The 24030-nt window shown below is 38.5% G+C and overlaps 3 protein-coding genes across 6 annotated transcripts; 2 read left to right on the forward strand and 1 right to left on the reverse strand.

Moving 5' to 3' along the window:
- Positions 1-9692: 9692 nt before the first annotated feature.
- Positions 9693-14417, reverse strand: LOC103437514 (DEK domain-containing chromatin-associated protein 1-like). 2 transcript variants are annotated; one of them, XM_008375992.4, is made up of 11 exons: positions 13381-14417; positions 13266-13299; positions 12300-12379; positions 12123-12182; positions 11883-11990; positions 11722-11802; positions 11555-11635; positions 10640-11150; positions 10393-10490; positions 10273-10303; positions 9693-10185 (listed from the first exon to the last, which is right to left on the reverse strand). In XM_008375992.4, exons 1-11 carry the CDS (start codon positions 13861-13863, stop codon positions 9995-9997), a joined length of 1758 nt encoding a protein of 585 aa, XP_008374214.1. In that variant the 5' UTR covers positions 13864-14417; the 3' UTR covers positions 9693-9994. The 2 variants fall into 2 exon arrangements, with proteins under 2 accessions (XP_008374214.1, XP_008374213.1); XM_008375991.4 differs by having other exon boundaries at positions 11883-11993.
- Positions 14418-15347: 930 nt separating this feature from the next.
- Positions 15348-18229, forward strand: LOC103437516 (large ribosomal subunit protein eL8y-like). 2 transcript variants are annotated; one of them, XM_008375993.4, is made up of 7 exons: positions 15348-15507; positions 16263-16310; positions 16419-16620; positions 17087-17256; positions 17377-17505; positions 17599-17691; positions 17802-18229. In XM_008375993.4, exons 1-7 carry the CDS (start codon positions 15505-15507, stop codon positions 17931-17933), a joined length of 777 nt encoding a protein of 258 aa, XP_008374215.1. In that variant the 5' UTR covers positions 15348-15504; the 3' UTR covers positions 17934-18229. The 2 variants fall into 2 exon arrangements, with proteins under 2 accessions (XP_008374215.1, XP_070680130.1); XM_070824029.1 differs by lacking the exon at positions 15348-15507 and adding an exon at positions 15896-16157.
- Positions 18230-19055: 826 nt separating this feature from the next.
- LOC103437517 (SWI/SNF complex subunit SWI3A) lies at positions 19056-22067 on the forward strand. 2 transcript variants are annotated; one of them, XM_008375994.3, is made up of 7 exons: positions 19056-19282; positions 19486-20033; positions 20131-20625; positions 20895-21064; positions 21181-21227; positions 21419-21582; positions 21726-22067. In XM_008375994.3, exons 1-7 carry the CDS (start codon positions 19195-19197, stop codon positions 21903-21905), a joined length of 1692 nt encoding a protein of 563 aa, XP_008374216.3. In that variant the 5' UTR covers positions 19056-19194; the 3' UTR covers positions 21906-22067. The 2 variants fall into 2 exon arrangements, with proteins under 2 accessions (XP_008374216.3, XP_017188558.3); XM_017333069.3 differs by having other exon boundaries at positions 19057-19282; positions 21763-22067.
- The last annotated feature ends 1963 nt before the right edge of the window (positions 22068-24030 follow it).

Raw genomic sequence — 24030 nt, forward strand, 5'->3', positions numbered from 1 at the left:
TTGTTTGCTACCACGCCATTGATTGTTTTTGTTACGAAAGTTCTGCAGCATGAAAAGGAATTGGCGGGGGCTTATACGCAAAACACTTTTAGTGGAATAGCCCCTCTCTAAGAAAAAGAAAGAGTCCAAGAAACCATTTTCTTTATTTATTGCTAACTCGTAAAGTTTGAAGTCTTATCCAAGTATTTTGAACACTGGTGATCTTTCTCTGCAGATTGAGCTGTGGGAACGGCTACTGTATATTGACCGGAACATACCGGCAATGGAGTTTGGTGTAGGGAAGAGTGATCAAGGGGTTAGGGTTGGTGTGGTGGGCATCTAGAAGTTACATTAGGTTGCTTGGTACACTTGCTCTTAATAATATTAAAACCCAAAATATCTCCTACAGCATTAATTACGGACCTTGATTGGAATTTGAACAGCTCACAATGGCTTGCTTAGAGGTATCAACGAATCACACAGTTAGAATCTAGGAAGTTTCAATTAGATTTGGGTTGGGATCTTACTCAAAAATGAATGAGAGTGAATCTTGCAACAAAAAATTAAGAGACATTACATATGCTTATAAAGAGTTAGGCTAGTGCCAATTGGTTTTACGATGGAACCTTAACTTTCTTTATGGTAAGAGTCAGGTTACATGTTCTTACAAGAAGTTGGGCCACTCTCCACATTTGACGAATTAATTTAATGGTAGAATCTCAACTTTTTTCAATTACTAATCTTGGATTTCGTTCAATGTTTTACAACTTCTGACCTTGAAATATGAAATGATGGTTTATTGGAATCTCAACTATGCTTTTGAGGATTGAAAGTGTATTGCAATAAAATTTATCAGAAGTATAAGGAAATCAATGAAATTATGTTTTCGAGGATTGGAAGTATACTACAAATTGAGTAGCAAAGATGTAGTTCATCCTCACTCTGGCACTGAAACTCTCCAAGCTCACGAGATGGCCAAGATAGCTTCTGGATAGGGCAAGAAGGTTGTCTTAATTCACAAGCAGGGCCCATCCCAACTTCATTAATTTCAATCTTATGAGATCGCTAGTATACTTCCAATGCTCAAAAACACAATTTCATTAATTTCAGTACACTTTTTGTTTTACCTCAAGTCTTAGGGTTTGATCTTAAGATTGTGTGATACTAAGTTAGTAAGTTATTCCCTTGGGTGTGGGTTTATTGATCAATTTTAGTTATATTGTTAATTTCAACTTGTACTTAATGGTAATTATGCAATAGAGTAAAAAAAAAATTCATATTTACATTTTAAGTTGGGTGTAGAGATAGATTATATGGGTTCGAATAAAATTTCCCAAAAAAAAAATAAAAAATTGAACCCATCCAATGCAACTCACATAAAAAGTTAAACCTTATCCTCCCTGACCTTCTCTTTCGAACTCCCTCCTTCCAATATACCCCTAGATTTGAAAACCACAGTCGCTGGCTCCTTGCTCCAACTTAGGATCGGTGGCAACCTTCTACCCTTTCATTCGAGGCCGCCTTGTTGCCTATTTCTTCCCCTCCCATACACCGTGCCACCACTCTCCTCTGCTTCCCTTACCCTCGTGCCTTGCCTCCCTTCTCCCCACCTCGCCTTTCTCCCCCTCCCTTTCTCTCACCTCGCGCCTCCCCCTTACCAATCCCTGTACCAGCTTTTCATTCATTACTTTTTACAAATAGCATTACAAGCTACAACGACTAAATTTATCTAGGACGATGTTTTATAATAAATTAACAATAAATATAATCTATTCTACTATGTTTGGATGAGGAAAATAAATTTGGAATTTGAATAAAAGTCAGAATTTATAAATTGACATGCACCAATTCCCTTGTTTGGATTTATAACATAGAAATTTAGAATTTAAGCGTAGAAAAAAAACTTGGAATTTGGGGCCTTCAATTTCCAAGTTTAAATTCCATGTAAATAGGTGTCATTTCCCAATTTCTATAATTGGGAGTTTAAAATTAACAAATTCCGTTTTCAATTTCATTGTTCTTTTAAGTTAAACAAACAACAAAATTCACAAATTCTAGAAAATAAAATCCCTTCATTTCAATTTCCGTCATTTTAAAATTCCTTAGTAATCTTAAATTTCTTCATCCAAACATAGTGGGGAAAGTGAATGCAAAATGAGATTGAGTGGAGATCTTGGTAGGAAGAAAGAGAGTAGGCTTTTTTCTTTTAATTAAAAAGGGTCTCCCTCAAGTGACTTAGTAAAAAGACCTGCTTTCAAATTTTTTTAAATACTTTGACTAAAAACGACGTCGTTTTGACAGTCTTTTAATAAAATATAAAAATCTTCTTCTCCCTTGTTAATCATTTGCAGAACCTTCAACCGGCGACACGCTGCACTCTCTCCTCCACCACATGCCCAAACTTGGGTGGTCCTCATAGCCATCCAGGTCCCTTAATGGATCTGCCCGATTATATACCCATTTGACACCTCTTGTAAATTTGGTTTGTGTTAATGAAATCTCTCTATTGTTGCTTATAAAAAAAAAATAGTTAGCCCTACTTTGGAATGATATGATATTCTTATAAATCGTAATCACACGCCTCTAAATTTTGCATCAAACTTGAGTATTCTACCACCGAAGCTATAAGTTCGTAGCCTAATAATAAGAGATTCTTCATTGTTTTTTCTGCAAGAAATTGCTTTAGATTATAGGAATTTGTATATTAAACACAAAAATATACCTAGTTGGATGGAACTTTTCAATCAAACTTTAAGTAACACAGGGTTAATTAACCATGTGGAACAATTCTTTGCTCAGCTATAAACTCCACCTTAAAAGTAGGCAGATCAAATTTCTAAAAAGGATAATGTTGACTAATCTGTAGATTTTGATAAAGTGAACAAGTGAAAAAGAAAAGGACAGGAAATCTGGACATCCTCAATCATAATGTGAACCCAAGACTCGAGTTTAAGGGAAACACCCTAATTAGTTGAGCTACAAGCTTATCACAATATTTGTTTTTTAAAACAACAAAACTGAGACCAACTACTTCTTAATGTTTTGGTTTTCTCATCTTAACCATATTTTAAGAGATTTCAAGTTCGAATTCATTTCTTGCTGGTAACGAAACAAGAATATCCGAAACACGTATGCAGGAGTGGATTACCAAGATTGTAAGACTAAGAAGGTTTTAGGAGAAAATAGTTGAGAGTAAACCAATTTCTTAGAAAAACTCCATCTAATTATGTTTCGAGCCGGAAATAATGCAGATGGTGAATGGAATTAGGTTTTCTGTTCTCCGTTTCGGATTCAGGAAACACCAATGTTGGTGCTTCTTCTTTACAGTAAGCTCAAACGCTTTGTCACTGATATGCCCTCATCACACACAAGCATCCTTGTAGTAGGTATTAACTTAAAACACCTAAAGTGAATGACAAATGGTTTCCTCAGATTCTGCAGATTCCATTTCGGATGGGAGGGAACACCTGGGGCTGTATATTATCTGCTCTGCAGCTCTTTAGGGTTTGGTTGATACTGTTGGGGTGTGTATAAATTTTTTGTGGTGTAAATTGCCTAGTTTTTGGATTTAGTGTTTGCTACCATCATTAATTGTTATTATTGCTGCTGAGACTGGTACTAATTTTTTGTGTAGCTGTTTTTATATGACGAGGTCTCAAGTTCGAATTTTTTTTCTCTTGATAAAAAATTAGTGGCATTGTCATTTCTAAACCACATGCTAGAAACTAAAGGCCACGATTGAAGGATTAAGAAAATTTAGGGAGAAAAGTCGATTCCTAAAAAAATCCATCTAATTTTGTTTTGAGCGGGAAATGATGCAAATAGTCCATGGAAATTAGGTCTTTGTAACCAAATCAAAAGGCCAGAAAGAAAAAAGTAGGGAAGAAGGGAAGGCCAACTAAGGGCATATGAAACCTACTCGTATTAGAGCGTCATCATTCAGTAGCATGTCAGTTTTTGCATTTTTAAATAATATTCTCTTAAATAAATAATGGAGACCTTGTGTTCAATGAAAAATATGTACAATTAAAAACATATATATTTCATGTTGACCGAAAATGCTCGTCAATCGACAATTTTAAGTGAGATGTAAAATACCCATCGTGATCAAAAGATGTGAATAATTGATGTAAATTTTCATCTTGGTTACACCTCAGAGAAAGAAAGCAATAAACTCTTGAGTTTTAGAAAAGGTTGGCCCATATTCTTTTTCTTTTTTTTTTTTCAAACAAAGCGAGTAATTTCATCGAAAGAGAAAGGCTCATTACAATAACATCAAATTCGCCAAATAAAATGGGGATAGTCAAAAGCCCGATTAACAAAGATGAAAATAAATACACTACCCTAATCCTCATCCCGCACAGCCCGACCGCCACCGAGGTTGGCCCATGTTCAAATTCTTGCTCCATAACGTTACCAAATTTTTAACTTAATCCCTGATTTGAAAGATTTTGTTGCGGCTTGTCCAAAGTTATAAAAAACACTAGACGCTAGTCGCGCGGCAGACTGAGGTCTAAACGGACTAACCGGATTTAATTAAAGTTATTATATTTTGTGTAAATAAGTGTATATTTATACTTAAAATATATATAATTTTATTATATACTGCAAAATAAAATGACATATATATTATGAGCTATTGAAACATAATGAAAATATGGGAAACAAACATATAATATGTGTTCATTTAAGTATTCAACAAGTCTTACAATTTTATTGAAAAAAATAAAATGCAAAATGAAAGTTATCTATTTTCTATCTATGTGAGTTGTTTGTACCATACTTAGGGCCTCCGTATTTAGATCTCGTATAAATACTCGGGGGACTTAAATGTAATTATGTAATAAATGAAGGGGCAAATATGTAATAAGTGAGGAGCCATTATTCTATAAAATGACTCCTCACTCTCCTCATTAAGGGAGGCTCTCATATTCAGAGCAAGCCCCCTCCCCTCTCAAAGCCTCACTCACATTACAGAGGCTCTCTTCCTCACAATCCTCTCAAAGAAATACAATATCAATGTGGACGTAGCCCAAACATTGGGTGAACCACGATTCATCTTGTGTTATTTACTTTCTTGCAGATTCACAGTTGGATTTACGTTGTTCCAAGACCCTTCCGGTTTTGTGCATCAACATTTGGCGCCATCTGTGAGAATCGACACGAAAAGTTATGCCGGTTTTCTCTCAATTTTTCATCTCACCACCGTGAAACCTTCACAACCTCACCACTGTCCATCGTGGATCTGCAAAACCCAAGAAACAACCAAAACTCTCTCTGCCTCTCTCTTGCTTTTGATCTCTTTTACCTCTTCAAACAAAACACAACACACACTTAAATCCAATACATTCTCTAAAGAGACAAAGATTCAATACAAAACCCTTCATTTCTTCACATGCTCACAACCTGAAAATGACAAAGACCATCAGACCATTGAAGGCCACACTCTACATCTTGCTTGCTTGTAGCCATCGCCCTTGGATTTGCCAGCTCAGCTAGGATCATTGACGAAGTGCAACTCGATGAGTCCAGTCCAAAATGGTCTCACAAGCTAACACATCACCTGCAACGATACTGGGGCCGACTTCATCCACGCGTCTGCCCCCAGTCTCCCAATCCGAGATGCTTTGGACCCTAATGACGTCTCCGACTGCGTCAAGGAGTTTTTAGCATTCGACAAGACCGTCAGCTACTCTGGCCACCAAAACGCAATCCTGGTTGTCCAGGTCACCAAGCTCAACGACGTCGTTTTCATTGGATGATTCGTCAACCACGCCGTCATCGACAGCACCTCCTTCTGGAACTTCTTCAACACCTTCGCCGAGCTCTGCCGAGCACCAATCGTCACTTAAATCTCCTCCAAAACCTCAATTAATGTTTGTTTGCCTTGTGCATCTCAAGCCTGACGGGTCATGATGGATCCGAGTGGCGTCGACCTGTTATCCTTCCACCGTCGAGAACGGGAAATGATCGTTGCTTTGTGAAGCCAGCCTGACGTGGTGCCCTCCACTCTAGGAACCAGGAAGCCCAGGCCTTCACCAAGCTCCACGGCCCAACTCCCAGCTTGGAATAAGCGAGCGAGAGAGAGACATGGATCCAAACTAGCAGAGACCGGGAATTCTACCAAATCGAGGAACCAGGAAGCCCATGCCTTTACCAAGCTCCACTCCTTACCAAATCGAATAACCAGGAAGATCGGTTTGTTGTTCATCTTCCTGAACCATGGAGTTATAGCGAAAGATGGGTTTGTGAAGACCAGAGGAATGCAGCTTGTTTTGAACAGAGTCTCGTACTACGGAAACGGATTCAATGCGTACTGGTTGAGGTACATAGCGACTGACCCTTCTGAGAGGGAGAGTTTCGTCTGCCTTTCGAGAGGCTACCAACAATGGGCTCACAATTGCAAAGACTTGGGCTTTCGCCGATGGCGGGTCCTACTTTGCCTAGTCCTCGTCGGAGCTTTCCATGCTCTGTGAAGGTAACATCGGCAAGTTGATCTTACTGGAGTAAAGAAAAAGAAAAAAGATATGAGAATAATGGACAAGAAGTAGAAAGCAAGCATGGCTGCCCACCCACTCCATTGTCTAAAAAAAGGGCACGCTGTCGACCACCCACATGCAAAAGCAAGGAATAAGGGGAAGCTTTGCTCTGCGAGAGCACATGAGAAAGCAAAAGCAAAGCAGAAAAGCAAAAGCAAAGCAGAAAAACAAAAGCAAAAGCAGAAAACAAAAGAAGATAAAAAGAAGCAGACATAATTGCAATGGTGATGGCATGCAGAAGAGGGAATTAAAGGCGTGACCCATTTGAGCAGAGGGTCGGATTTATTTTTGAATGATGTAATTTATTTTTCTTATCTTTCGGAGATATCTGTATAACCCCATCAGAGGGTTAAAAAAAATGACAAGCCCAAAATAATAGGCTGGAATGTTATGTGGAGGATGAATGCCCATATGCCAAAAAAAGCCAGACCCTCTATTATCACCAACCAGGTGATCAAAAGTACATCCAGTACTACAAAAAATTATTCGGCAGCTTGCCGCTATTACCACAAACCAGGTGATCAAAACTACGCCTAATACTTCAAAATTATTCGGTAGCCTGCCGTTATTATCACCAACCAGGTGATCAAAAGTACACCCAGTACTCCCAAAATTATTCGGCAGCCTGCCGCTATATATTATCACCAACCAGGTGATCAAAAGTACGCCCAGTACTCCCAAAATCATTCGGCGGCATACTGCTATTATCACCAACTAGGTGATCAAAAGTACGCCCAGTACTCCAAAATTATTCGGCAGCCTGCCGCTATTATCACCAACCAGGTGATCAAAAGTACACCTAGTACTCTAAAAGTATTCGGCAGCATGCCGCTATTATCACCAACTAGGTGATCAAAAGTACGTCTAGTACTCCAAAATTATACATGAACATCACTCATGTCAATCATACATAAACATTCATGAGCATCACTCATGTCAATCAGCTTCGAAAGCTTCATTTACAGAGCTCCAGATTCGAGAGCTCCAGCTTCAAAAGCTTCATTTACAAAAGCTCCAGCTTCAAAGTTTCACTTGCAAAGCTTCACCTGCAAAGCTTCAGTGCAGGGTATACAAAATACTTGGGCCTTAACTGGGCCTCATGAAAAATACTTGGGGGACTTAGCCTATTATTTATGTACTAAGGAGGGAGCCCTTATTCTATAAAATGGACTCCCTCACTTTCATTAAAGAGCGCACATTCTTCATGTACTGAGGAGCGAGCCCTTATTTTATAAAAGGGACTACCTCACTTTCATTAGAGAGTATCGTCGCCATTTGAGCAACCACCTCACCGCGAGCATCACTCCTAACCCATCATTCATGTATTGAGGAGCGAGCCATTATTCTATAAAAGGGACTCCCTCACCATCATTAGAGAGCATCAACTCTAGCTCATCACTTATGTATTGAGGAGCGAGTCCTTATTCTATAAAAGGGACTCCCTCACCTTCAACGCCACAAGCCGAGCCAACCAAGGCAACATAAGCCACAAGCAGAGCAGCCTCGCAACATGTGCTACTTCTGGTTGAGCATCATTTCAGATTGGGCACCACCTCATATTGAGTATCAGTCATAGACGACATCTAGTTACTTCGGCCAACACATGGACTGAATTTCAAGTCTCCAGCCAAAAGACTCTCTTGACTGAAGACTTGGGGACTACTGTTTGTACCATGCTTAGGGCCTTCGTATTTAGATCTCGTATAAATACTCGGGGGACTTAAATGTAATTATGTAATAAATGAAGGGGCAAATATGTAATAAGTGAGGAGCCCTTATTCTATAAAATGACTCCTCACTCTTCTCATTAAGGGAGGCTCTCATATTCAGAGCAAGCCCCCTCCCCTTCTCAAAGCCTCACTCACATTACAGAAGCTCTCTCCCTCACAATCCTCTCATAGAAATACAATATCAGTGTGGACGTAGCCCAAACATTGGGGTGAACCACGATACATCTTGTGTTATTTATTTTCTTGCAGATTCACGGTCGGATTTACGTTGTTCCAAGACCCCTCCGGTTTTGTGCATCAACATGAGTCACAACCTAGGCGGGTGCCTAGGCGGTCTAAGTGGGCACCTCAGTAGGTATAGGCACCATTTTTTAATTTTCAAACGCCTAGGCATTAATCGGAGCAGTAACCAGTTGCCTAGCGCCTAAGCGAGGCCTAGACAATGCTAGGCGGAAATTTTTAGAACAGTAGGCTCGTCCATGTGTTTGGCCAACTTTGTATGGTGTCGACTTTAATCGCTATTATGGGACTCTTATATGCTATTATGCACAGTTGGATGAATGGAGATTGATTATTTCCTAAGATGCGTTATGCATGTTCTTGTCTAGATGCAATGGGTTCTATGGCGGGATGATTTTGATTTGTGGTGGTAGTTATGATTCATTTAGGGGTTTGGATTGTTTTGATCTGTGGTTTCGAATATTAGATATGCTAAATTTTTTTTGTTGTGAGTTTATTAGTTGTTTGTGCGGACTTGGCGGCTTTAGTTACCCTTAGGCAGTGTTGCTTTTGCAACTTTATTAAGATCCATGTCTTGTATAGACAAGAAAATTTTCTTTCGAGCCAAACTAGATATATTTTTGCTCACCACCATAAAGTGGTGGTCAAGATTATCGTTAGATGAATTTGGTTTAATCTATTTATTACACAAATCTCAATAATATAAACTAATCTAACGTAATCAATATGGTAGTGATCATAAGAACTGACCCGTGCTTTGTATAGGAAGTTTGGCCAAGTCAATTCTTAAATACTGAAGAGATTAATTAGTTTGAATTGACTTCCCACTTCCATCGTCTGAAATCGTTTTTAGAATTGACTTCTCACTTCCTTCCATTGTCTGAAATCGTTTTTAGAGATTAGGTTCATAGAATTAGCCCTCCAGGAAACTTTCATGGCCAAATTTCATATTTCAGACAAGGCAGGCAACCGTCGAGCCATGGAACCGCAAAGGCGGTTTCATGGGCTCGTCAAGCTCAACTGTGTCCGCCCAATGAACTCATGCCCCAACCAGATTTGATCAAACTTTCCAGCATAAGCTTTGACACTGGCTTTGCTGATGAGGAAATCTGTATCCATCAATATGAAATCGTTGAAGTCTCTAAACTCCGATCTCATCTCAATTAGTGAAGTCAAAGAAACTAAATGAGAGGGAATGCAGAGATTAAGAAAAAGAAACCCACTTACTACTCTATTAAAAGTGAAAACTAAGTCATGATTACAGCTAAACAACTCTTATAGGAAGGGGTTTAACTTAAAAAACGAAAAGAAAACAAACCTAACATATGAATTTGCGGTCAGCTCAACACTACAAAGAAGTTAAATAATATGGTACAGGACCCGGGCATCCCCAAAGGTATCGATTCTTAAAAACTGCTGATGGCGCACACCTCTGAAGAAAAGTAAAAATTACTTGGTTAATGCACAGCATGAGATGGTCAAGTATAAGCTCTGGCCAGCTATGATTTAAGCATCATCGTTGTCCTTGCCATCGTCATCCTTTTCTTCATCCTTGTCTGAGTCATCACCAGCTTCCGCATTCTCCTCTGCTTCTTCTTCGCCTTCATCTTCCTCATCAGTCATGTTGTTAATTACATCTGTAATTATTGCCTTCACCTCTGCTTTTCTATGCATCAAATCAACACTGAAGTGGATACCTGGGAAGTAGATCACGATAATACAGTTAGCTGAATAAAAGAGTAGGTTACGAAAATAAAATTGAAGCACACAGAAAGGAACCTTACCAAGTTGCCTGAGAATGTCTGATAAAGTTGCCTGCACAACGTAAATGAGAAGTGCTTAATAACAGAACTAACGCATCTTCAGCCATCCACTCAATGTCATGTTGCAATAATGTAACTTACAGTATTGAAGTCCACTTCCTTCAGAATATCAACAATTACTGCATGCATATCATCTCTTGTGGGCTCTGGCTTCGGTTTCTTGCTAGCTTTCCCTTTTCCTAGTTCATGCATGAATTTGATACAATCAAAAGAGAAACTCCTAAAATTCTGAAGACATAAGCATTTTATGGAAATGATCCACAAGCCGATATTGAAGTCTCAAACTAAGTAGGGAGAATCCACAGCAAATAAACACACAGAAAATCACCTTGATCCTTTGCTGGAGCCTTGGCTGGGGACTTGCTTGACTGTTTTTTGCCAGTGGCTTTTTCCTTGGTATCCTTTGGGTTTTCCTTCTCAGTCTTCTGTTTTTTCGCTGATCTCTTTGCTTTAGTTGTTGAGCCAGAAGCTCCTTCAGCATCAGTTGCACCTCTTTTCGAAGTAGAACTAGATTTCTTTGCAGATTCCGTAGGAGTTTTTGCAGATTTTGCTGGGGTTTTCTTCTTAGAAGGTGTTGTTTTGCTACCAGCTTTAGCCTTTGAGCCTTCTTTTACAGTCTTTTTGGATGTACTTTTTGGACTCGAAACCTGGTCCTTTGGTTCTTTTTGCTCTTCATCAGATTTCTCTTCGGGCTCACTTTCTTCATTAACCATATTGTGGTCATCATCTTCACCAGAGTCATCCTTCACATCTGAAGTTTCAACTTTGTCATCATCCTCCTCTTCATCAGCTTTGGATGACTCCTGCTTTTTGTCAGAATTGGGTGTTTCTTTTTGTTTCTATCAAGAAAGAAGGCATAAAGTTAGACTACAAAGTATCAACATGAGAAGAAAATGCATGACCCAGTGGCAAAGCCATATGCATTGCAATACATCATCAAATGCAAAGTGCATTGCCAAAGTATCATAATCAGAGTATCAATGAGAATAGGAGAAGGTTCAACAAGTAAATCAATCTAATCAGCAAACTACAGGCAAACAAGAAGTAAATAATTATTTTTCTCTGAGTAGAATACTTGGGTATACATCCATGTTACAACACGGAGCACAACTATGCATTTAACACAGGGATCAATAAAAATAAGAGAAAATGGAGTAACTAATGCATCAGGAAAAAATATTCCTTCTACATTCATGGCGTTGGTGAGAAATTCATAATTTAATCTTGACTAATGAATACACACCTTGGCTGATGTTTCTGGTGATGCTTCCCCAGAACCTGCAGCCTTACTCGGTGTAGCCTTCCTTCTCCGCTTTTGCCCTTTCTGAAACTCAGAGATGAACCATGAGTTAACAAGCAATGTGAAAATGCACATAGAGCAAGTAAAAAACAGTGGGAAAGAAACAGAACCTGTTCCTTTTCAGCAAGCAAAGCATCAGTTGTAGCATGTGGCGACTCCAAGAACTCCAATAACTTGACAGAAAGATCTTCCTATAAGCACAGCCTGTCAGATTAGGGATCACCCATCAACTTTTTCAAGCAATACAAAAAACGTTTCTTGCAATATTTACCTTCTTTGTAGTGCCCTTAACCGGAATATTAAGTAAGTCACAAAAATCCATCAACTTCTCTTTAACACATTTATCAATTTTTTCCTTTACCCTTGCCCGATGTTTTTCCTGCTGCAAACAGATAAAAAAAAAAGAATAATAAGAGTGAGCGTTGCAATAATATTGCACCGCATGAATATCCAAGAAGACCCTGCAGAATATGCAAAATTGATCAAGGGGGTGAGCATAAAACATTAATACCTCATTCTCAACCCACACATAACCTGAAAACTGACTTATATTTTTCTTTAAACTATGAGGCTGCACAAGAAAATCAACAATTAAAACACATCAGAAGATGATAAGACTACCATAGAGAAAATGAATAAAAAGCACCTGAAATCACTAAATAAAAAACAGACACAAACATAAGGTCACCTTAGCTTTTTTTCCAAAAAGAATTGTGTGAAGTAATTGAAGGTTGTCATCTGCTTTTCTCTTTGACATCTTGAAAGCAACTGAAACAGTTCAAATATCAGACAAAAATAGGCCAGGCTGCGGTAACACAAAATTTGAAGATAAGTGAATAACAATTTATATGCATACTATATTAGTTCTCAACATACAACATGAGCTAGTAACTTCCACCTCACAACATATAATTATTTTTTGGACATGTGAAAATGTGTAAGAAATCACGATGAAAATGTGACAACTCTAACTAGAAGAACAGAACAAACAGCAAGATGAAACTCATAACACTAAAATTTTGATTCTTGTTTTCCAACTTAGTTATGTTCATTGTTTATGGATAGTACATAGCAGCCAGATGAACATCACTTCATTGGTTGTATACACTCTAGGTTCAACTCTCCATCCAATGGAAGTTCAAATCAAAGAAAGCCACTACACCTTATAATTTAAAACCAATTAAAATCATCAAAACAAATTTTTGTACCACCACTTAGCTTGTTAATAACAATGAACGTTAAAACGTTTCCCATATCTTAAATGAACTGGGTAGTTCACGTAAATGTTAAATTGAAGCTAAAACAGAACCACTGTCATATTACACATGAATCCAGGTAAAATAACAAATGAACTACAAGCCTACAAGGGATTCAAACTGCATTCTTTTTGCTGGATCAATGAGAGAAGCATTCAAGCATCTAAGTCAAACTAGTGAACTTAAAGCATCCACCACATAACATGTGCATGTAAAATTTCTGCCAAAATCTAAAACTAAGATCCACTACAACAACTTATGATTCAATAACACTAGACGGATGAATCGAAGCCAAAAGTACCACGACAACATTCAGTACCACTATATTTCAGCAATTCAACCATACCACCAAACAATTTAACAAGATCAAAGCTTTTGAAGACTTAAGCAAAACGTACCATTTGGGATATTCTTAAGTTCTGTACCGTGACCCTGAAATCAAAGAAAACAAGCATAATTCAAATTAGACCAACAAGGAACAAATAAAAAACGCAATTCTTCCCACCACCATACCTTCTCAATGCTAAAGGATTTAGTCCCGGAAGACCGCCCACTCTCTGGAGCTGAGTAGCGCTCAACTAGCTTCCTCTCCCTTGTGGGCCTCTCACTCACCGGAGTCACCGCTTCCTTCTCTTTCTTCTCCGCCTTAGCTTCTTTACTCTTCTTCGCAGCCGAGTCCCTGCCTCTTTTTTTCGACTTGGTCTGGTCGTTCTCCACCTTCTTCAAGCTAGCCTTTCGACCCCTCGTAGTCTTCTTCGGAGTTTCCTCACCCTCTTTCTCCTTCTCCTCTTGGCCTTCTTCAACAACTTTCTCCTCCTCCTTCTCAGTCACCTTCTCGGAAGCTTCCGAAACCTTCTCCTTCTCCTTCTCTTCCTCTTTCTCTTGCTCCTCTTCCTTAGCTTCCTCCTTCAGGTCCTTCTCAGCCTCAGCCTCCGGCTTCTCCGCCACCGGAGCGTCGTCCTCGGGTTTCTTCTCCTCTAGGGCTTCGGACGCCATGGGAACCGAACAGCAAATCAGGGATCGAGGGTTCGACAGAGAATTGTTAAAACCCTATATTCGTGGGTTTGGGAAATGGAAACCCTAGAAATCACAGAGCTGGGAGGGGGTACGGTGAATCTGAATCTGAGGGACGGGTGGTGGAATTTAGCAAATTAAGGATTTCGGAATTTGGGGGGAATTGAAAAATCTGGGGTTTTAATTTTGGAATTTTCGGGGGAGATTGGGCGGGCTGTGGAATTGTAAAGGGTGGGAGGGTTTCAAAATTTCATGCCAAAATTTTTGAGACAGCGGGGTTCTCTGTCTTGGATGAGGATCCTTTTCGGATACAGGGTTTCGACAATTTTTCAATCATATTCGTGTATTGTATATTATTTAATTAAAAATTATTATAAATTTTTTTATATAAATTAAATATAAATATTAATAAAAACTAATCATATAATATACAATAAACGAATATAATTACATAATTTTCCAAATCATCACAAAAATGATCCAAAAGGATCTCGTTCCTCAGTCCTTTTACTACTACTACTACACTCCTACTTGTCAGCTACTCAGTAGGCTCCCAAAAAGTTATATAGGGTGTTTGCCACGTGTCAATGATGATGTGGTCAATTTGGTCATTGTGGGTTGGAGATTCCTCATTCTTGAATCTTGATTTCAATTTTGTGTTTTCACGATCACGATCGGATCTTGGATGCACAAGTAAATGTTTTCTAAGCACTTCGGTTGGGAGAACAAAACCAGCAATTAATGTTGTTAAGAAGTTTTGCATAAGTTATTTAAGATTGATGTTTCTTACGTTTTTTAAAATTGTAATCAGTAAGTTCATCGTCTAGTAAGACATAATTGAAGTTGTAACTTTTTGTTGTAATTTGTGTTGGGCAAGCCTGATATGGCTGAAGCCATTTACATTAGAAGATGTTGATGTATTTAGTGAGTCTCTCAAAAAGAAAACAAGTGATTTTGTAATAATTGAATTCATCTGTTTCGTTTGTCATTATATTGACATCTGATTCTTAAAAACAAGTTTAGGTTTGGATTCAATGAGAAAAATAAAACGAATCACCTAACAACATCTTTTCACAGGCCAAGAACTACGAGATCATCCCTATGATTATGCGATAACAAAGGAACCGTCCCATACAAGCATCTTTTTTCATGTTTTCTCTAAAAATATGGTGAAAATTGCAATCAATATAATTTTCCTAATTCTCTCGTCCCGAAAAGGAAGGACGTGAAACTCCTTTTCCTTTTTGCAATGATTAGAAGGTTGAATCTAAGAAGAATGTTTGACAGATAAATTACCCGTCTAAGTTATGAATCTATGATTGTCTCCACAAATGTTTAGTGGTCAATGGCCCCATTTCATATCTTCTATCTCAAAAACCATATCGTCAAAAAGATAAAATAAGGCCCACGATTGGGGCCCGCCCCAAAAGCAACACAAACCCAAGACGAACAGTCCCGGTAGATCCGAACCGATCCAAAACTAATCGGATAAAAACCCAAGTTCCGCAATTGGGCCACCTATATATAGTTCACACTCAGCGCCACCCGAGGGCTTCCGCTTAGTTTTAGGGTTTCATTCGCCGTAAACCCTAGAAGGCCACTGAAGATCTCACCAACCCGAAAATGGTATACTCCAAACCCTAATTTCATCTCCTTCTTCTCGAATCTTGTGCTGTATTCGGCTATTTTTCAATTGTATGTATGTATGCATGCCTGAGGCCTGTATTTGCTGATTTCTCATTCGTTGGTGTGAAATGTAGATTATCAGATGATCTGTGGGCTTGAAAATTGATTTAATTAATTTAAAATATAGTGTTTGTTCGTTTTAATTTGTATGATTAAGCTTATCACTTTTGATGTTTACATTTGATGAATGTATGTCTCTGTGTGTAAGTAATAGTGGGATTGGTAAAGAGTCTCACTGAAAAAAAGAGATTTGTAGTTGAAATAATAATTTCTTAAGGGCTATGTTGGAAACCAGTTGCTGAGAATTTGTTTTCCGAAAGGTGGAATACCAGGATTAATTACGATGTGGGAGACCCCCGTAAATGTGTATTTAATCACGATATGGGAGGCTACTAGGTGCTCACTGTGTTCGAAGATTTTTGAATTATGAATTTTAATTCATTTGTTCCTCCAATTAAATAGAATTCGAATGTTTGTTTGTGCAGCTTTCTGTTGCCATTTTTTGTTACAAAGATCCGTAAATGTAATGACTTCAATCAGTCACAGAACGCACGTTTTGGATGGCACTTGGGTTGTCTCATTTGCAAAATGTGATTTGTTTTCAGACCATTAAACTTTGTGACATGATCAGAATCATTGCTACTTTTTGTTTGGTATCATTTTTTTTAATTCACTTATATTGTTTTGTCTTGCAGGCCCCGAAGAGAGGTGTGAAACCGGCAGCACTTGCCAAAAAGAAAACTGTATGTTCTATCACTCTTGAATCTTTCATTTGATTATGAAGTTGCAACTTATAAAAATTTGGATGTAACTTGTGTGTTACTGAATATTTCTCCAATTTCTGTCTTTAGGAGAAGGTTGTGAACCCACTATTTGAGAAGCGTACTAAGCAGTTTGGTATCGGTGGGGCTTTGCCTCCTAAGAGAGATCTGCACCGATTTGTGAAATGGCCCAAGGTTGTTCGTATCCAGAGGAAGAAGAGGATCCTTAAGCAACGTTTGAAGGTCCCACCAGCACTTAACCAGTTCACCAAGACTCTGGACAAGAACCTTGGTATGACCCATTATGATTGCTTGATTGGTTTGATCAAGTAAGTAGATATGTAAATTCTTAACATTTCTATAAAATGTATTGTTGGGTAGATGAACATACCTTCACTTCCTACTGCGTACACCTCTGGGACTGAAAAATATTTTCCAACACTCCCGGTATTCTACCTGTATGCCCCTTATCACGATTCTTGGTGAACATCCTGTTGCGTATCTGATTGCTATAGTACACATTAGTATTGATGGTTGAGTCTTTGATATGTAGCTGTGCAATTACTGATTTTAGTGCTTCCGCTATAACTATTCCATTCGTGTTCATTGTATGCTCTGATAATAAGAAACTTAGAAGGTGGAGTTGTAGAGGAGGACTCAAGTATTAAATGATTTTTACTACTGTTTTCAAACCATATCTTTTTGTGGATAAACTCTTACACCACAGACAATTCTAATATTTGTAACACTGCTTGCAGCTACAAGTCTCTTCAAGTTGCTTCTGAAGTACAGGCCCGAAGACAAAGCTGCAAAGAGGGAACGTCTTCTGAAAAGAGCTCAAGAGGAATCTGAAGGAAAAACTGTTGAGGCAAAGAAGCCTATTGTTCTGAAATATGGACTTAACCATGTCACCTACCTGATTGAGCAGGTTGGTAATACATCATTTTAATCTGTTCCTTCTAGGTTTCAATGAATGAACCTTGACATATGTCATTAAGTTATGATAACTAATAAGATGGTTTCCTGTTCTTGGTTGTCTTCCTCGCAGAACAAGGCCCAGCTTGTTGTTATTGCTCACGATGTGGACCCTATCGAGTTGGTTGTATGGCTTCCTGCCTTGTGTAGGAAGATGGAGATCCCATACTGCATTGTGAAGGGAAAATCCCGTCTTGGAGCGGTATAGATCTGTAGTTTTGTCTGTTATTTTTTATAAAACACATGATTGTATGTCTTGCGGAAGATATTGATGTGGCCATGTCTTTGCTGACAGCTTCTCCACAAGAAAACTGCCGCTGCACTTTGTTTGACCACCGTTAAGAATGAGGATAAGCTTGAGTTCAGCAAAATTCTGGAGGCTATCAAGGTATGCTAAAAGATTGATTTTTTTATTTTTACGTTGTTTAACAAATTTATCCGTCACAATGTGTATATACTTGTTTACCTCTCATGAATGTTACTTTTTATGTGATCTAGGCCAACTTCAACGATAAGTACGAGGAGTTGAGAAAGAAGTGGGGAGGCGGTATCATGGGTGCCAAATCACAGGCCAAGACCAAGGCGAAGGAGAAGCTCTTAGCAAAGGAAGCCGCACAGAGGTTGAACTAAGAGTATCTTCCAGCGTGGAGGGTGCTCGTCGTTTGGTTGTCTTTTGTTCTTTCGAAACTAGTCTGTTCGCCCCCTATTATCACTTACAAATCAACGTCAACTTTGTATCACTCTGGTTAGAGTGTGGATGTGTTTTTTTGATAGACGTTGTAGTATCTATTGTTTGTGTGCCTTTGAATCCTTGACCAATAGTTATCGGACTTAATACTCTAGCATCCAGAGTTGGTGTTATGCGACGGGTGAGAAAGAACCTGCTGTACAATTTAAAGAAAATTGTAGCAATGTTTTCATAAAAATCCGTGATCTTTGGTTCATTAATTTAAATTCATAAAAAATGTGCAATTATGGTTCTTTTTGTTTTTCCTGATAGAATTTTTGTTAAAATGAGTTATGTTGGCAAAATTATTGCTACAATCGGATTAAAGTTTTGGGATCATTAGAGAAATGATGTAAAAGTTGGGATTGTTTCTCTAATTGGGTTAAAGTTGAGAGACTATTGTTATAATTTTCGGATGGGAACTGTTATTGGCACTCCAAAAATCTTATTCTGCATTCCTCACAAGTGTATTTTTTTTTTCTAATTATAAAAAGTTTGGAGTGCAATAAGAGATTTATGAAATGCTAATAACAATTCTTTTTCTAATTTGGTTTTCCATATTTACTCTTGATTCAACTTTATATGACGTGACTCATTTTAATGGAAGTTCTAACGAAATTAAAGAAATGACCCAGATATACGTTTTGATAAATTAAAAGACTAATGAATCATAGAATTGTAGTCAAAAGATCATTTCTCTAACTGGGTTAAAATTAAGGGGCATTGCCACAATTTCGTCTTTAAACATAAATTAAATGGCAAATGTTATTGGTACTTCAAAAATCTCATTTTACATTCCTCACAAGTGTATGTTTTTCTTTCTTGATATAGAAAGTTTGAAGTGTATAATGAAATTTTTAGAGTGATAATAACAATTCCCAATTAAATTTGTATTAATATGTTTTATCTGTCACGTGATGTCACGTGGATTCTCAAGGTCCTGATCACGTATAATCCGTACATAACACAACTTACGCCCACAGCCGCAGGATATACCGCGAGCCAGAATCTGATTGGTCCGTGACCTCAAGGCCTCGCGAATCTCTGACCAAGCCATTGATCGAAGCACAAACTATTGAGATTAGAGAGAGAGAGAGAGAGAGAGAGAAATCATTCGGACCCAACTCAACGACACGACTCGGCTCAATTACCTGGTCCGAAGTTATGGAACTCGCTCCACACGACCCGGGTTCTAATCCGCTCCGACCGGACGAACCAGAGCTCGACCTCTACTCCATCCCACGCCACTCTAGTAAGTCCCCCATCGCTCCCCCCTTTTCCTCTTTTCAAAAACCCTAGCATTATCCCCATTTCAAAACCCTAATTGCTAATTGCTCCTCCCGTTGGAACAATCTCCGCATTTGGTCACCTGGGTCTGTTTAAATTTGATGAAATTGCTGTTTAACGTATGTGACTGAAAAGGTCTGAGCTTTTCTTTGATTTGTTTGTTGTCAGGCTGGTTTTTGTGGGATGAGATTCATGAAAATGAGAGAATTGCATTGAAAGAGTATTTTGATGGGAGCTCGATATCTAGGACTCCGAAAACGTACAAGGACTACAGGGATTTTATCATTAATAAGTATAGAGAGGATCCTTCTAGGAAGCTCACATTCACTGAGGTTAGGAAGTCGCTTGTGGGTGATGTTAGTTTGCTTCATAAGGTGTTTAATTTCTTGGAGAAGTGGGGGTTGATTAATTTCGGTGTGAATTCGGGTGGCGGAGGGGGTTTTGTGGCCGGGGGTGAGGAGAGGTGTAAGGTGAAGGTTGAGGATGGAGTCCCCAATGGGATCCGAGTGGCTGAAATGCCGAATTCCATTAAACCCATTTTGCCAGTTTCCGGTCAAGCTAAAGTTGGGGACGTTGGGGGCGGTGGAGGTGTGAGTAGAATTGGGTTTCCTCCATTGGCATCATATTCTAATGTTTTTGGTGATTTGAAGAAGGAGGTGTTGGTTTGTGGAAACTGTGGTGTGCATTGCGATTCTGGACACTACAAGTATAGCAAGGTATTTTTCGTTCAATTTATCTGTAATAAATCTGTCCCTAGCTTTCTGTTCTGTAACTTAATAATTTATGTATCTGTTTGAATTACTATATTGGCAGGGTGATTTTCTAATTTGTGCAAAGTGTTTTGAAAATGGAAATTGTGGGGAAACCAGATTGAGGGATGACTTCAAGTTAAATGAGGCAGTTGAGAAGAGCGGTAATCATGGAGCTGAGTGGACTGAATCAGAAACCCTATTACTTTTAGAATCTGTTTTCAAGCATGGGGATGATTGGGACCTTGTTGCTCAAAATGTTCAGACCAAGACCAAATTTGATTGTATCGCTAAGCTCATTGATCTGCCTTTTGGGGAGCTTGTGTTGGGTTCTGCCTACAGAAAAGGCAATTCTAGTGGCTTTAGTGCTAATTTGGACTGTTCAAAGCAAGTTCAGTTATCTTCATCTGAGTGTCAAGAGACTATCATAACCAACGGTCAGTTGCATGAGCAGACGGATGACAGCAAGCAGAATGGAGACACGTTGAATAAAGGGCCCCCTTTGAAAAGACAGCGCACTGCTTCTCTTTCGGATGCTAGTAGTTCACTGATTAAGCAGGTAGCTAACTTTCTAGCCCAATAAATAAATTTTAAACTACAATGGTTATGAGGGATCTGGTTAAGTTGCTAATGCTTCGGCATATCTTGGCTGGAAACATGTACATACAATTATACATGCATGCATCAATGAGGAAAGATAAATGTGGAGATTGATTTCATTATTTTGCTTCTTTGACCTTTTTTTATAACAGTTCTTTCATATTATCGTTATCATATGCTAATTATGGCGTTTTATTCTATTACGAAATATTAATGTTGTTTCATTAGGTAGCTGCCATATCAACCATGGTTGGTCCACAAATTACAGCTGCTGCAGCTGATGCTGCCGTAAATGTGCTTTGTGAGGAAACCTCATGTTCAAAGGACATATTTGATGCTGATGACGATTCTCTTACTAATGGCTTGTGGTCTCCTGCTAAAAACTGTGAGACAGAGAGGTTATCTATCTACTGGAATATGCTTTTCCCACTTATGCTCCAGATATAGTTCTTTTTGTTGTTGTATTATGTTTGGTATTGCAGTTCTGAAATTTCCTGTTTCTTATCAATTTCAGAGACCAAGATGGGGATTCGGAAATGAAGGAAAAGCCAACCGAATCAGGTACTTGCAGTAAAGCCATTTATACGACATGATTTTTACAGTTTACTACAATCAATTTGGAATAATGACTAAGGGAGAAGTTTATACTGTCAATAGTATTACATATTTTGCTTAACTAGTGTTAGTATTTCGTGATTGTTGTTTTCAGTCCTAACCATCTCTATTTGAATTTGCGTTTTTATACTTCTCAGAGAGTCAGGATGCACTCTTCAGAAAAGATGACATACCTCCAAGTTTGCAACTTCGAGCTGCCATTGGAACAGCTCTCGGAGCAGCTGCCTCTCACTCAAAATTATTGGCTGATCAGGAGGATAGAGAGATTGAATATCTGATGGCAACCATAATTGGGACACAGGTATATTGTAGTTTTGTATTCTTCTGGTTTGGGTTCCGTACCTTTATCTCTGTATTCATCGTAGTTTTTCTCCCCATTTGCTGCAATTCTTGCTGCGTATAAACCTATTCCTTTCCCCTTTTTTGTCATGAATGTTTATGTAGATGAAAAAGTTGCACTTCAAACTGAATTACTTTGAAGGTCTGGAGCAGATCATGAAGAAGGAACATGCTCAAATTGAAGACGTAGAAGATTTTCTCGTACAAGAACGGATTAATGTCTTACAAAGAACATTTGACTCCGGTGTACCTAGATGGATGGGTCATCCCTCAATAAAATCTTGAAATGCTGCTTGTATTATTAAATGTACAGTAGAGTAGATTAGAGCAGGATGTTTCCTTTGTATCTTTGGGTGATTTCTAATTCTTGCTGATGAGGTGAACAACTTTGTATCAATTAGGATCTTATCATTTCTTCAAATGCTAATGTTCTAAGATTCAATGCAATTCCATTATCTTGCTTCTTCTGTGGTGTTTCAGAAATGACTATAGGCGGGACGTTTCAGGTTAGAGATGTCAAACGAGCCCGTTTATGCTCGCGTTTTAATGCTAAGTGCTGGCCGGTAGTTGAACTGGATATTAAGTCAATTATGTATTGCCATGTGTATTACATTGATGCCTATGCCCGCCCTATGGTTTTGGTGTTGAAAACCTCCCTTTAATTACAGTTCGGTCCAGTGTTCATCATAGCAGGAAAAGCAGAGTACCAGAAAATCATACCAGAGCTTGTATTTTGAATGACTAGGATATCACTTTGATGAGATCCTCAGATGCTGTTTTGAATGATGAGGACATCAATGTGGTTACTAAGGTCGATCTGAGTGATTTTAATCGCATTCAAACCCTTTATCATGTTATTATTGCTCAAAGCACCCAAGGAAACAACTTGAGTTTATCTCGACACCCCTTTAACTGATATGGCCGCAAACAAATATAATGTTTAAGACGAGAAAGATGGTCCGCTCGACTTGTTCTCGAGAAGTCTATAAACAAAGGAAACTAGGCAAATCTTTGCAATTTTCTTCTATTCTGAGTGGTCCAGAAAATCAACGGTTATATCTTGTATAGAGATCGAATGAATCTTTGTAAATGTGAGATCTTGCATAAAACTCATATCACTAAGTGAGATACATCGAGGTTAAATCTTGCATAAAACAAGTATAATGTTTGCAATGCAATTAAAACTACAAGGTCGATCAAATCTTTTCTCACGTAAAATCTTGATGAGGGAAAGATGGATGGATACCATTAAAGAAGAAAAGGCAAGAGTCTTTCGGCCTCAAAAGAACGGCATTTTTAACATACCATGTTTGAAAGACAAGAGTCTTTCGGCCTTAAAAGAACGGTGTTTTTAACATACCATATTTTAATATTAGCCATAAGAGTCAGTACACTGTCCTAACCAATATTTACTTTGTTATAAACCTACAACTATTCTTTGCTACTAAAGACCATCAGTACAAAGCAGTTCAAACCTCCTCCTCTCATTAACCCTTGCAATGAAATCATCAGCTCTTTGGTTTAATTTCTGATCTTCGTCAGGTAAATTGAGCTCATCATCTTCATCTATATCCTCTTTGACCTCCACTACTTCCTCACTTCCTCCAACCAATCCTTTCTCTTCCACAGCTTCTAATAAATCTCCACAAGGACTACAAGTCCGCTTTTGCACTACCCTTTCTTCAACCAAAAGAGTGTTCAAGGTATTGTCTTCCCTTTCTTGGTGGACTGAAGAGCTGTGGTGGCTTTGGACCCTCTTCATACTTTCATATTGATCACCAATATTTGATGGACAAGTCCATGTGGAAAAGATTTTGCATTGTCCCACAAGGGCAACAACAATGAGATTCCCTAGAATGAACACAAACTTGGAGCTCAAGAACACTGAACTGATTTTCGGGACGGAAACGAAGACAAAAACCTTCGTGGAAGAAGATACAGGGGGAAGCCACAAAGAGCTAAAACAAAATAAACTGCAAGTTAATGCTGTCAAAAAATAAAGGAAGAAATTGCTCAAACGATGATGATGGTGTTTCTTGTATTTGTGGGTTGCTTGGAACTTCAATAACTTGATTGGATCCATTTGGAGGTTATATATTACCAAAAACAAGGGTGGAGTAAGAGGTAATTCTAATGAGGAAGAGCTAGCTCAAAAGCCAATCTCAGAAAAATTGAGGGAGGTCTTTCATCTACCTGACCATAATATATTTGCAAACACTGGTTTATATAAGGGTGAGATGGGGTTAATTTGGTAATTTAGATTCATCGTACTCTTACTTTATATTTTACTTTATATGGAGGAGGGTGATTTTAAGGATTGAGATCCTTTCTGGACTAGGACCGAGTAATCTGGAATGTTCAATTTAAATTATGCGATCTCATTAACACATTCTACTAGCCCACCTTACAC

The sequence above is a fragment of the Malus domestica genome, chromosome 06 (assembly GCF_042453785.1).
Source record: "Malus domestica chromosome 06, GDT2T_hap1".
Taxonomy (NCBI): Eukaryota; Viridiplantae; Streptophyta; class Magnoliopsida; order Rosales; family Rosaceae; genus Malus; species Malus domestica.